Genomic DNA, 13,773 nt, shown 5'->3' on the forward strand with positions numbered 1-13,773 from the left:
TTAGTTAAAATGTATGCTGCATTTTGATGAAAATGTTTTCAAACATTTTTTAGTAAAGCACATCTTAATTTAGTAAACACAAATCAGCTCTAATCATTGGAACGTTAATGCAAAAGCTGCAACTGTAAATGTATCTTATTGGCCTTCTTATCCTTTTCTGTTAGCACTATTGCACATATAAACATTTAAATATTCTAAAGATCTATAAATCTATATAGAATGCCATCTGAGCCAGTGCTATAACTGATTGATTATTCTTTGATTAGGCTTTTAAATCTCATTCATCCATGGTACAATACATAATTCCTTATAATCAGTAGTCTCAGGTGCATTTTAAAAAAATTACCAGTAACCCAGGTGCTCCATCATCTTGTTACTGCTAATACATAATTACATAGCTAATAATAGTCAGTGGGTCTTTTTTATTCATATCATGAGATCAAACTTGAAAACATAACATTACTCTGACATAGACCAATCAGTCACAACATTAAAACCACTGACCAGTGATTAATTAGTGAAGTGATTAATATTCATCATCTTGTTACAATGCAATTCTTATTGGAAATCTTGCATCCTAAATCCCACAGGTTAATTTAACACACACCATCCGCCTAAACATTGCTGCAAACAGTGCTGAGAGGTTAGCTCTATTTTGGGGGCAGAAAGTGGACCACCAATCTAAGAAAACATTTAGAGAAACTGGTAAATGCTATATTGTTAAACATCAACTTTTATCAAACAGTTTTCAAAGTTAATTTTGGCGACCTGGTGACAGATTACCACTCAGAGGTGTCATTCTCACATGCTTCTATTTATAACTGTAGCTGCAATACCTCAGAGAAGTGAGAGAGAGAGAGAGAGAGAGAGAGAGAGAGTCATATGACCTACTGCTCATTCCACAGATAGTGACGGACAACAGGCTCACTCTGTGCTCCCATCTGTAATTACACCAGAGCTGCAGAGCATACAGAGGATGTGTTGCAACACTGTCAGCGTACTCTGAACAGATTTCTGGGATTTTGTTTGTAATTATTATCAGCAAAGGACATAACAGTATATCACATTTGGGCTGACAGCTGAGTGACAATGCCAGAGGAGAAAGGTAATAATGACCTTTAATGTCTTTAAATGAACTCTTTGTGGTATGTACACCTGCCAGTGACAGAATTGATTTTTTTTCTAATAATCACTTGCCTTTTACCACTACTGTTATGCTGACTCATCACTCACCTCTTAGTACATATTAATTGACCTTTTACATTAATAACAACAACTTGGAAATAAGAAAATTATTTTCAAGTGTGTCTATGTGTACGAATATGTGTGTTTCCATTTAAGTTGTAGTTTAACTACAGCCAAATAGCGCCCCCCTCCCCCTTATGTAAGCCTGGTCAGAAGCTTAGGGCACTTTCTATTTGAATGTGAATGTGAATGACAACAAATCCTGTGGCAGCAAGCTGAATGCTTATGCTGCAGGTTGCTGGCTGCCTGCAACCTCCTTGACAGCAGCACTGTTGTCTTAGTCCATTTCCTGCATCTCAGGCTCTGGGAGCCAAGCCATTTGGGCTGCTCACAATGGCCTGAGGGCAAGTCACTAAGAGGAAATCTGCATCATAATTCTAATAGTTACTTGCAGTATCTTTGGTATTGTATAACAAGGTGGCCTGTTAGGGATTTATATCTTCTGTCTTAGAACCTATTGTATAAACCTAAAGCATCTTCTACTGATGTTTCCATGTCTCTATGATGACTTGCAGTGAGAGTTCAAGCTTAGCAGTGATTGTATTATTTGTAATGGAATAGATGATTTCATAATAAAAATATCCAAGACACCCTTTATAATGTAGCTAATATTCTGACCGTGCCACTGCTGACAGGAGAAAAATAAGGAATTTGCCATTACTAGTAAAAGTTTTAACACAGTTTTAACAGTGAAAAAAATGATGTTTTATACTACTGGAGTTGGAGAAAAGAAGTATAACCACAATGCTTGGAATTTGTTCAAAAAAGTAAGAAAACATTCACATTGGTAATGACATTGACATTTTTTTTTTTAAGAACAAATGATCATAAAACAAAACTGTTAACCTTCAGCATAAGCTAGCACACCATAAACATCTATGGTAGAAAGTAATTTATCATAAAATACAAGTATAAAAAAAGGTAGAAACACCTCACTCTTTTAGAGGTATCGACTTAAAGAAACATTTAACAAGAAATCGCCTTGTAAGCCTGAAGTTAAAGAGGCTAGCAGGTTATAACGTCACAACTTTGGCTTCTTATTAGTAGTGAAAGAAAGTGCACTGTGTTTTAGTTCTTGGAAATTTTTAATTTATTGCATACCTGCTGTACACACCTACATAAAGTTTATCTCATGTCATATGTCAGTGGTATCTTTCACTTCCATTTGTAGCCATTTCAGTTGATTGCCTCATAGTTGAGATAAGTTTAAAACTGGCTCTGCCCTTTTTGCATTGCTAAAGGTTATTTTGCCTGTCAGTTGTTACAGAAAAAAGTAGTCTCTGATAAGTACCAGTCTCTTACTGTGTATCCCTAACACAAAACTAGTAGCTACAGTGTAGCAGGCATTATAGCATGGATTCCACTTAGATTTTTTTTTTATCTTAACATAAACACTACACAATCACTGATTAAATTTCTCCAACTCAAAAGAATGTGAATAGTGAGCCAAGTGGCTAGTTTAGACACAGCTCTTAAATTAGCATGGTAGGTAGAAGAGAGCAATATAGCTGTTTTTATTGACCTAAAATCTTAGACAAAATTAGTTAGAAAAGAGCATTGTGGATATCAAAATTGTTTTGCAGAATCAAGTGATGGGAGCTGCAGCGTTTTGCATAGTAATTGTTGTTAAAAGTTATTAAAACAAAAATTCAATTCAATTATATTCAGAGATCTTTATTATCCCCTAAAGGCCATTTATTTCACAGCCAGTAGTGAAAAATGTAACACAAACAAGTATAACATGACGACATACATAAAATCACAACAGATCATTTAAAAACCTAGTCTCTGCAGGAACAAATGAGTCTCTCTGTCTCCTCATCCTACACCTTGGCAGTCGATATCTGCGTCTGGAAGGAAGCAAGCTAAATTCATGGTGCAGTGAGTGGTCTGAATCTGCCAGGATCAGTCTGGCCTTTTTTACTGACCTCACATTATGCAAGCTAGTGAGGTTGCTTAGGACTATGCCAGCAATTTTTCTGCACACCTTTACAATTACCAGCAGTTTGTTCCTGTTCTTAAAGGTTAAAAGTCCAAACCAGCAGATGAAATTAAAAGTAAGTACAGACTCAATACAACAAGAATAAAACATTCTCATCAATGTAGAATCCACATTAAAACCATGGAGCTCTCGATAAAAATGCATCCTCTGATGAGCCTTTTTACAGAGTGAGTCTACGTGGGTTTCAAAAGTCAGCCTATTGTCAAGGCCAGGTATTTGTACTGGCCCACGACCTTGACATCTTCACCAGAAATAACAACAGGCATGGTGACTGCACTGTCTTTTCTAAAATCAATGACCATCGCCTTTGTTTTGGAAACATTTATCTTTAAAAAGAAGGACTCACACAAGTGAAATCCCCTTCGTTTCTGGGTTGTCACTGCTGAGGAGGGACAGCATAACAGGGTCAGAATTCTGGTAATGAGTGCTGTGTATTTATCTTCAAATCTGTGTAATAAGGACTAGAAACACATCATAAGTGTTATTTAAAAAAAACAACAAAACAAAACAGAATCAGAAACTGCTTTGAACCACAGAAGCATGATCAGCCTTGAAATAGTATCAAGCTTTTGGCTGTCTATAAGTAAATAGCTTGTTGAGTTGAAGCCAATTTGAGGTTGATACTGTATGTTATTAGGTAATGTAATCTGACATGGCCAAAATATTTTTTGTTCATGTTTTAGGTTAATTTTATACTTGAGAAGAAAACTGACTTGTAGCTATAGCTGTCACATAAATGTCATGCACTAAAAATAAAAATAAAAAAACAAAAACATGCAAATGCAACTATAGTATCTCATTACAACAAGGCTTAAGTACTGGAGTAAATATAGTTTTCATTACTGACCTCCACCCAGTTGGTTGTAAAAAGAAGCCTTACTGCTCTTCCTCATAAACACCCCTGTAAATGTCTCCTCCTCTCCACTGTTAAAGCCAAACCAACTGGAATCCTGTGTGTTTCTTTGCAAATACAGAACCATGACTTTTTGTGTAGAGCTGTTGTACCATCACAATGTGACAAAGTTTGGCGGTGAGGGCACACAGGCGATACACCTACCCTCATGCACACATGCTGCCATGCGATTCTACATACATTCATATATTCTGAAGACAGAAACACATGCTGCAAGCTGTAGCATGTTGTATATGAAGTATACATACATATACAAGTATATGAATGCACTTTTCTACATTCACACATGAATGCTCTACAGGTATGTGGGGTAAATACTGAGTCAGAAGAAACAGACAAACATTCTACTCTAGGCTGTGCCTCAGTCCCTGCCAAAGATCTTGGGCATGTGATGTAATGGTTGGCTTGTTCTCAGCAGTCACAACGACTCCTGTAACTATTCCAGACCTGTCAGTAAACAAACCATCTGTGTATTGGTCACTTTACTAGCACTACTACAATATTTTATAAATGAGAAATTAAAATATAAGTTATAAAGTTTGAATAAAGCTGGTGTTATTCTAATGTTCTGTCACAGACTGACCTGAGCAAAACTTCTCATGTGTTAATAACCAGTCTGTGCAAATCACCCTAAAGCTCACTGGTTGCCTTGAGAGTTGCCTGTTGTGTTTTGGCGCTGTATAAATAAAATTGTATTGAATTGGTTCCTACTGAAGATATAAGTCTATTAAATGTGTCAAAATGTACATTGTTTGAACGTAAAAATGCTTATTATGTTTATAAAACAACTGGGTGCTACAGCTTTTAGCGAAATGTTACTCAAAAAAGTGTAAAATAGTACATTTGTTGAGGACTGTTTTCACCAATGTATAAACACAAATTTAGTGAGCTAGTATGGTGTATGTGCGATGTGACTCGCTCACCTGTTTTTAATAGCTTTCTTACAACAATGGAGCTCTATAACATGGGCCTTAGATAAATACAAGTTCAAAGTTTAAGTCCTTTAAGAGGTTTGTCAGTAGTAAAAATACAGATCTACATTTCTTTGTAATTTGTATTTTCTTTTGAAACTCAAACTCAATAAAGTTATATATTTTTTTCTTTTCTATTGATCTGGCTCCATTGGTTTGTTGCAACCACTTAAATACTGACATGTCATTTTGTAGGAAACAGTGTTAGAATGCACTTTGAGTTACAGTATGTTTTGTTTTAACCTGACAAATTATTTCAATTTTCAATCTACTTTTAGCCTTGTTTTGGTCTTCACCAACTTCTTGGGGACAAATCTGGTTCTTTAACCTACAAATTAGTCTGCTATGTTTATTTTCAGCTGTCTGCTGGAAAGTGTTCTATAAACTTATGGGCAATAAAATCAAATCTCTAACTCTGAACTGAGGGGACTTATAAGGAGATGATATTGCATCCAAAGAATCCCCCAGAAATCTATGGGAGAATTCTAAAACTCTAAACATGGCTGTCGTGCCATCTTTGCCTCCACAGGCACATCCAAGGATCTGAAACTGTATTTTGGGGCAAAGCTGTCAAACAGTCTCTTGTATGTCGCTCTAAATATACATTTTATGTTTCAGTGACTGTTGAAATAAACGTTATAGCTCTCTATCCTTTTGTTTATGTAGGGACTTAAAAGCAACTTTCCAGATTCAATCCACGATGACTCTCAAGTTGTGAGATTGTTTTTTTGACTGTTTTGAAAAGGGCTTTGATTTGACTTAATGTTAGCATAGAAATATTATTTCATGCAGCTTTAAAGCTTACTGTTTCAATCAATATGTGGTCAACTATGGCAGTTAGTGCTTTTAAATTGCATTACGTTGCAACAAAATTTGAAAGTAACAGGTGAATCATGTGTAATTGGGGTCACTCTATGCTCACTCAGTGACTTTTTAAACCCTTGTGCAGTTCAGTGTGGAGTTGTCCTGTCAATGGTGCCAATGGACTTTGTTTGAATCCAGCTGCTGCTGCCCTCTCTCCCTTAAGTGCTAAACCTGCTTGGCATATGCCATTGATTTTGTACCAGTTCTGCTCAAACCACTGACACAATAGTTTGTACAGCAAGCCTATATTCATGAGTCATACTGCTTCTGTGTGGGTTGAAATAAATGGGCTGCAAAGTAAACGTGCACAGCTCTAATCTCTGACTATATTTTACCCCAGCTCTTTCATTCCTGTCCATGCAACCCTTTGTATTTTTCTCCAGTCAACTTAACCCTTTAACATATAGACCGTGTTGTTGCAGACACAATGTTGCTCAAATATCCCGCTGTTTGCAGACTTCCGGCAACAGTGAAATTACCATAATAACCCTATTATGTGGTGGTGATACGCTTGGTGTTAAAGGCTTGTTAACATGTGTATGGCTGGTCATGAACAGTTAAATCATGAGCAAAGTATCTTTCATACAGTATACAGTGTGCAACTATATGGATAAATGCTGAGCAGTCCAGTCACCATTGAAGTGGTCAAAAAGCTCTCCAGTGGCTGGGCCCCTAGGATGGCTGAGACTCGCCCTTAGTTCCTCAAGGCTCTGAATGTTGTAGTGGTGTCTTGGTTGCCTCTGCAGCATTGCATCTAAGTCAGGAACAGTGCCTCTGGATTGGAAGAGTGGGCTAGTGGTAAAGAGAGAGCTGAGCATAAACAGAAAGCTGTCAATTTACCAGTCAATCTATGTTCCTAACTTCATCCATGGCCACGAGCTCTGGATACAAATGGTGGAAATGAGTCTTGTCCGAAGGGTGGCTGGGCTCTCCCTTAAAGATAGGGTGAAGAGATTCAGGAGGGGGTCAGAGTAGAGCCACTACTCCTCCACATTAGGGAGCCTGTTGAGGTGGTTTGGATTATAACACATACAGAAAAAAATCAGATAACACAGCACAGGACACAGACTGCAATACAATAAAGTACCATAAAACAAGAGGCAGCAGATTATTCAATGACTCTTGTGACTTATACCTCTCTAAAAATTGTTTCAGTTTAATTTTTCGTCAAGGTCCCTTGGATCCAGGATTTTGAATTTGAACAAAGAACTGTCTTTGTTTTTTGGACTCTTTGATCTCCCTGTTTTTTTCTTTTTTTGTGTATGTGTGTGTGTGTGTGTGTGTGTATGTGTGTGTGTGTGAAATCAGTTTATCAAGTTAATCTTGTCTCCCTATTCAGTCATGGCTCTCTTTGTGTCCTGTTTTGATAGTCTCTTGTCTTGTGTGCCTTTGGTTTAGTTCTACTTCCTTTGTCTCTTTGCTAAAATGCCACTTGTTTCTTTTTTCTTTTTTGCTTTGAATTTAAGTTCAAGAGAGGAACAATAGAGTATATATAGTATGTTAGTTACCTTGTAGTTTGTTAACCTGAAGCAAATTCATGGAAAAATTACAGTGCAGCCTGCTGCAGTAACACGTGGGATCATATCAGTGGGTTGTGTCATCCACGTGGAACAACTATTCACTGAGGCAACAGTCACAGAAAGGGCAAAGAATCATATGCTTTTGCACAAAGGCCACATTCAGACAAAAGCATACTAGTTGCCTATTCTTGCTCTTCTTTGGGCCACTATGGAGATTTATGACTGCTTAAATAATGTCTGGTTATTTTATAATAAATAGCATTATAAAAACTGGTTGTCAGCTTCAGGCACTTCTCTGTTTACGGTATATGTCTTGCCTAAACTAAACCAGCAAATGTATTCTGGTGTCATCTGCCAGAGAGGTTGAAGGGATGATTTCTGGTAGTGTTTGACCTCAAGGTCAAAGATCCAGTGCTGCACAGGTTAGGTTGCAGACAACACTGCACAGGTGGATGTCAGGCCTTTAAGGAGAGCAGGAGAACTCTTAAATCATGTCTGATTAATGCATTAAGGCTGTATCCCTGTTTTTAACCACTGGGGTTGTATTCAGTGAACTTGGCCTAAGACGCTGTCCTCATGTCTTTTACTTGGCTTCTAACAAGGGTGAGATAATGGCATGAGTTTTCTATTAGGATGAAGGACAGGAACCTTTTTAGCAAAGAATTATTAGCAATACCAAGGAAAAGCCAGGTGTCAGCAGGCCTTGATCATATTATTTAGGTGTACAGGCTTAAGAGGATGTGAATATACCCTATAAAAGTATTAGATTTCCAGAATTTTTATTGATAGCTCTCTAATATATTTCTCATTCTTGGAGTCTTGTGTTCTGGGACTGAATCACATACCACTTTAGTCATAAATTTGATAATTAGACCTCTGTGTATATTTAGTTGTGTTCTCAGTTCTAGTTTAATTCTCCCTTTGTGCTCATTCCTGTGTGTCTGCCTCCCCTGTGTTATAGTCATTTATGTGTTATGGTATTTCCTGAGGGTGCCTGCCTTCAGTGTATTGCCAGTCTGTGTTTCTGTTTCCATGCTTGCTTATTTCCTGTTTTACTTTGCCAGTCCCTTCTATCATGTGCTTTGTTTCCGGTTTTGCTTCCTTTGTCTCGTTAGTCTGATTATGTTCACCTGTTCTCCCCTGCTGTTTCCCCCCTTCCCTCATTACCCGGAGTGTTTAGATTGTCTAAGTTTCCCCTTGACCTTGTACATAGTTGCTTCATTGGTAGTGTGCTACCTTGTTCTGCGTTTCCCTTTGTGTCCTGGTCTATTTTGTAGCATTGTATTTTGAGTCCATGTTCAGCCTCCCATGTTCTACATTTGGGTCACTATTTTGCCTGTCACACTGCTAACCCTGGTGCACAGACAACACACATGCTGACATATACAGCGTTTCATTTAGGTACTAAAATAAACAACCCTGTAACAATCATTAATGTTCTTAATTTTTTGCTGACATGGAAAATTTATTCTTTATTAAGATAAGATAGGATAAGGTAAGACAAGGTTTATTTGTCACATGCATAGTTATACACAGTACAATGCACAGTGAAATGTATTTTGTACCTGCAGCCGGATGGATGATAATCTCCATATTTTACAAATATTTTAAAATGTGTGAACTTGAAAGTGAAAAGTACCCAAGGGCAACAGCCCAGTAACCTCAAAGTACTACTGCTGTGGCAATGTGAACATAATGATCTCCTCCCCACCCTGCGGCTTCTGCAGATGGTTCACACAAGGAATGCTGCAGAGCACCATAGGATCCCTGTGAGTTGAGGGAACATTCTATTTTTAGGAGCTGGGGCATGTGTGTCCAAACTTTTGACTGGTTTTATATATATATATATATATATATATATATATATATATATATATATATATATATATATATATATATATATATATATATAATGTGTATGTGTGTGGCATGGCTCCGACAGTTGCTTGCCTGGCTGCAACCTTTGAGACAACAACATCAGTAGTTCCTGTCAGCCAGTGCAGGCACCAGAGAGACTGATTGATGATGTGGACAACTGGCCCCCCCAGTGAAAATTGGATACTGGCGGGAGCAGACTCCTGCGAAGTACTCTGCACTCAGAGCATAGTCACTTTCTGTCCTCCCTCATAGAACGACAGTTTGTTACATGTTCACAAATGAATCTTATCCCACTCACCTTATTTCTGCGCCTTTGTCCTTAATATTTATCCTCTGCACTGATGGGTCCTTGCAAGGATAGTCATGAATTGGTCAGAAATATATAGCAGTGCACTTTTGTGATAAGTTTTTTTGTGGATTTATTTTTCATTTGGTCACTGGGTGACTTCAAATGATGGATTACCCAGTGAGAGACAGATTTGATACTTCATTTTAATTTTTACTGAAAATGGTAATATTCTGTCCTGGCAAATATTCAAACAGGGCTAAATACAATTAGCGCTAAAAGTTGGATTATCTATATTATTATCTATATAATGGTGCCCTCCCAGGAATGCCAAAAAAAAGATAGATAGATAGATAGATAGATAGATAGATAGATAGATAGATAGATAGATAGATAGATAGATAGATAGATAGATAGATAGATAGATAGATAGATAGATAGATAGATAGATAGATAGATAGATAGATAGATAGATAGATAGATACTTTATTGATCCTGAAGGAAATTAGGGAAGAGTGAAATTAAGATAAGTAACAGTCTGAACAACTTGCTGAATTTTACATCTGGCAAAAAAGATCAGCTCCTGTCTCTTCCTTACCCCTGCCCTCTTCTTCTGTTTGCTATTTAAATAGGGAGTAATGACACTGGATCCCTCCCAACAGGTGCAGGGGTCCAGCAACACATGCCAGGTCAGATCAGAAGGCAGAACCCTTCCAGTCTTCCCTGTTATTGCAAATCCCTAAGGCCAATCCTCCTCCCAATCCTTTCTCACTTTTGGGCTGTTGTCTTTTCCAGATGGTTGCAATCTTCTTGGTCTTGGACCTTTTTTTTTTTTTACAAGGACTCAAGAGTTTCCGCTCCTAAATTCTTGTCTTTACTGGTTGTCGTGCCCGTAATATGTTCAACTTGGTATCTTCAATAAAGCTTCGCTTGCAGCTCACAACAGAATATTGGCAAGATTGTCAAAAAAAAATCCCCATTCATCTCTTTATTCTATTTGAACATCAGCACATTTTCAAGCTAGAGATCAGATTCCAATTGATACATAGGGACTGAATGAAAGCAGCTTTTTGTATTTTAGTAGCATCCAAAGAAAACAATTCAGAGATTCTTTTGTCTATATTTTGATTATATTTGCTGGCCTCAAGAATGTACAGTGTGACCGATGATTTTTTTTTTTTGTTTGTTTGTTTGTAGTAAAAAAGAAAGGCTCAGTGTCCAGAATGCCCTGTTGTTCAAAATGTAGCACTACTGTAAGTCCACATGCTTCAGATGTTATCTTGCCATTAATTAGCTGTTATCATAATCAGTCCAAATTCTGTAGTATATGGTCTACCATCTATCTAATATCGGAAGAACTTTATTAATGACATTTTCTGAGTTCTTGGCTGAAATAATGCCAAAATATGATGGGATTTTAATTGTTGGTGATATGAATATTCCTGTATGTTGTCCTATTAAACCACAAAGGACTTTTTTCAGCCTGCCACAGGTCCCACAGAGGAACATGGACACACTCTTGATCTGGTTTTGTTATATGGTTTCCCTGTTTTTAACATTAAAATTTATGATGCTGTCTTTTCTGATCATATGCCTCTTTTATTTTAAACTTCTTTTCGCTGTCCCACTGCCATGCATGGGCTTCCTATGGTGTTCGTATGTTTAAACCCTCAGCTCCTGCTCAGTTTTCTGTTGCCTTTAATAATATTTGAGGTTGATTCAGAGCGCTCTGTTTGTGTTGGCACTGAGGAGCTGACTGCTGAATCTTTCTCCATTTGTTGAAACATTTTGGACACTGTTGCTCCCCTGAAGGTTAGGCGTCCTAAATCCAAGTCTGAACCCTAAATGACATCACTCATGCTGCTCGAGGAGACTGCAGACAGGCAGAACATAAATGGACAAGCTTTAAGTGTCTTATGATATTTTAAAGCATAGCTGGGGTAAATATCAGAAAACTGCATATTTTGCAAGTGTAATTAACAACAGTCACAAGCCTCTTATTATTTATTTAGTATTTCAAACTCTTTTCTTAACCCCACTGACCACACTACTGGACCTTATGTTCAAAGGCTTATAAACAGCAGTCTAACTTTGGGTGACGTACCTGTATCTTTTAAACAGGTAGTGGTACAGCCTCTAATGAAACGCCCTGGCCTGGATGCTTCCTTGTTGTCCAATTTTAGACCGATTTCAAAGCTTCCTATTGTTTCTAAAATTTTGGAAAACGTAGTGGCCTCACAGTTGCAATCTTTTTTAAACACTCACAACATTTCTGAAGCATTTCAGTCAGGTTTTAAAGCATTTTATAGTACTGAGTCTGCACTTTTGAGAGTTTTTAACTATATTTTAATAACTGCTGACTCTGGAGATTCTGTAATACTTGTGCTTTTAGGTCTCACAGCAGCCTTTGACACAGTAGCATCATATTTATATTTCTCACCTAAAATATCATGTCTGTGTAATGTCTGTGCTGAGACTTTTACTGAAACGTGTCTGGCCCTATGCTAGGTAGAAGAAGCTTGCTTAGCAGTACTTGACAGATGCATAAATGTCTATACAGAGAATTAGTCATGCAGACAAGATGCAGTCAGCTCCTTGTCACATAAATGACTGCCTTTTTTAAACTGTGGACAAAGGGTTACTTTGGGTGTTTAATCTGACCACACTGTGACATCAGCTCTGTTTACTGACAGACATGAGATAATCTTCTCATCACATTTTCAGAGTTACTTTATTTTACTTTTTTTACTAGCTTGGTCAGGAATGGCTGATTGAGGTTAAAAGGTTCCTTTTTGACTTTATAGGTAGAAATGTGGATTTTTCTAGATTATATAGTGAAGATGAACTGAAAAACACTGTAACACAACATTATGCCAGTAAAGGAACTAATAATCATCCAATGAACTGAGTAAAGTGGAATGAAGGATAATGTCTACCAGCAACAGTTCTTGGTTAGGTTTCAAAAAGCCGCTCTGCTTGGCTCATTGCTATTATTTTTTTGCTTTCTTCTTTTTCTCTTTCTCTAAATCAATTCATTTGATGAACTCCCCTTTCCACACCCAATTATTAATAACCATGGAGGCCTGATGAAACCGGTCTGACAACACAAATGATTCCTGAGAACACATAGGACCTTTTATTTAGCTGATGCTCCCGTCACTACTGAAAGATAGATCAGTATGTATGCCTGTTCTGTCAGGATTAAGATGAAAGGGCAAAGGGTGAGGGCTATTGATAAAACTGTTAGGATGGAGATGTCAGGCTTTTACAGTTTTTTTTGTTTTGTTTTGTTTTTTTTTTTTTGCATATCACTACATCTTTAGAAATGCTGTTGTGATTGGTTTGAGTTTTTTTTTAATTGCTGGTGTCTAAATAACTTTTCTCTTTTCTGTTTGGAAGAAAGGTGGAGAAGAAGTAAGCTGTGATGTCATCCAGTATCATTGTTTATGTGAACTTTCTATTTTCTACTGTGTGTTGTTAGTAAGACATACAGTGCTGTAAAAAAAGTATTTGCGCCCGTCCTCATTTCTTAGTTCTTTGCATATGTTAAATATTTGCTGACCTGTTGAATCAAGTAATCACTTAAATAGAACCTGTCTGACAATGGGAAGTTAGCTAAAAGATCTCAAAAAGCACCACAACAGCTAAGAAACATCATCTATCAACCTGAAAAGAGTTACAAAGCCATTTTTATAGCTTTGGGACCCAATAAACCACAGTGAGAGTCATCTTCTACAAATGGAAAAAAAAACAGAACAATGGTGAACCTTCCTAGGAGTGGCTGGCCTACCAAAATTACTCCAAGAGTGTAACAACAACGCATCCATAAAGAGCCTAGAACAACATCCAAATAACTGCAGGCCTCACTTGCCTCAGTTCAGTTTTCATGATTTAGCAATAAGAAAAAGGCTGGGCAAAAATGACATGAGTGGGAGAGTTCCAAGGTGAAAACCACTGCTGACCAAAAGAACACAAAGCCTTGTCTCACATTTGTTAGAAAACATATTGATAATCCCCAGAGTTTTGGGAAAATCTGTAGACTGACAAGACAAAAGATTTCATCCCATAACATCTGGCATGGGGGTCATTCCACA

General features: G+C 37.4%; 1 protein-coding gene across 12 annotated transcripts in view; it reads left to right on the forward strand.

The window, feature by feature from the left end:
- Nucleotides 1-13,773, forward strand: part of ablim2 (actin binding LIM protein family, member 2) — a 128,023-nt gene that overhangs the window by 24,742 nt on the left and 89,508 nt on the right. For 11 of the 12 annotated variants that reach the window (XM_030722548.1, XM_030722553.1, XM_030722556.1 and 8 more), the window contains exon 1: nucleotides 941-1,105. The exons of the other annotated variant lie outside the window; for it this stretch is intronic. In XM_030722548.1, coding sequence (XP_030578408.1) covers nucleotides 1,090-1,105 — 16 coding nt within the window. In that variant the 5' untranslated portion in view covers nucleotides 941-1,089. Of the gene's footprint in view, nucleotides 1-940; nucleotides 1,106-13,773 lie in introns of those variants that run through there. 12 annotated transcript variants of the gene reach the window in all.

This window comes from Archocentrus centrarchus (genome assembly GCF_007364275.1).
Source record: "Archocentrus centrarchus isolate MPI-CPG fArcCen1 chromosome 18 unlocalized genomic scaffold, fArcCen1 scaffold_23_ctg1, whole genome shotgun sequence".
NCBI lineage: Eukaryota > Metazoa > Chordata > Actinopteri > Cichliformes > Cichlidae > Archocentrus > Archocentrus centrarchus.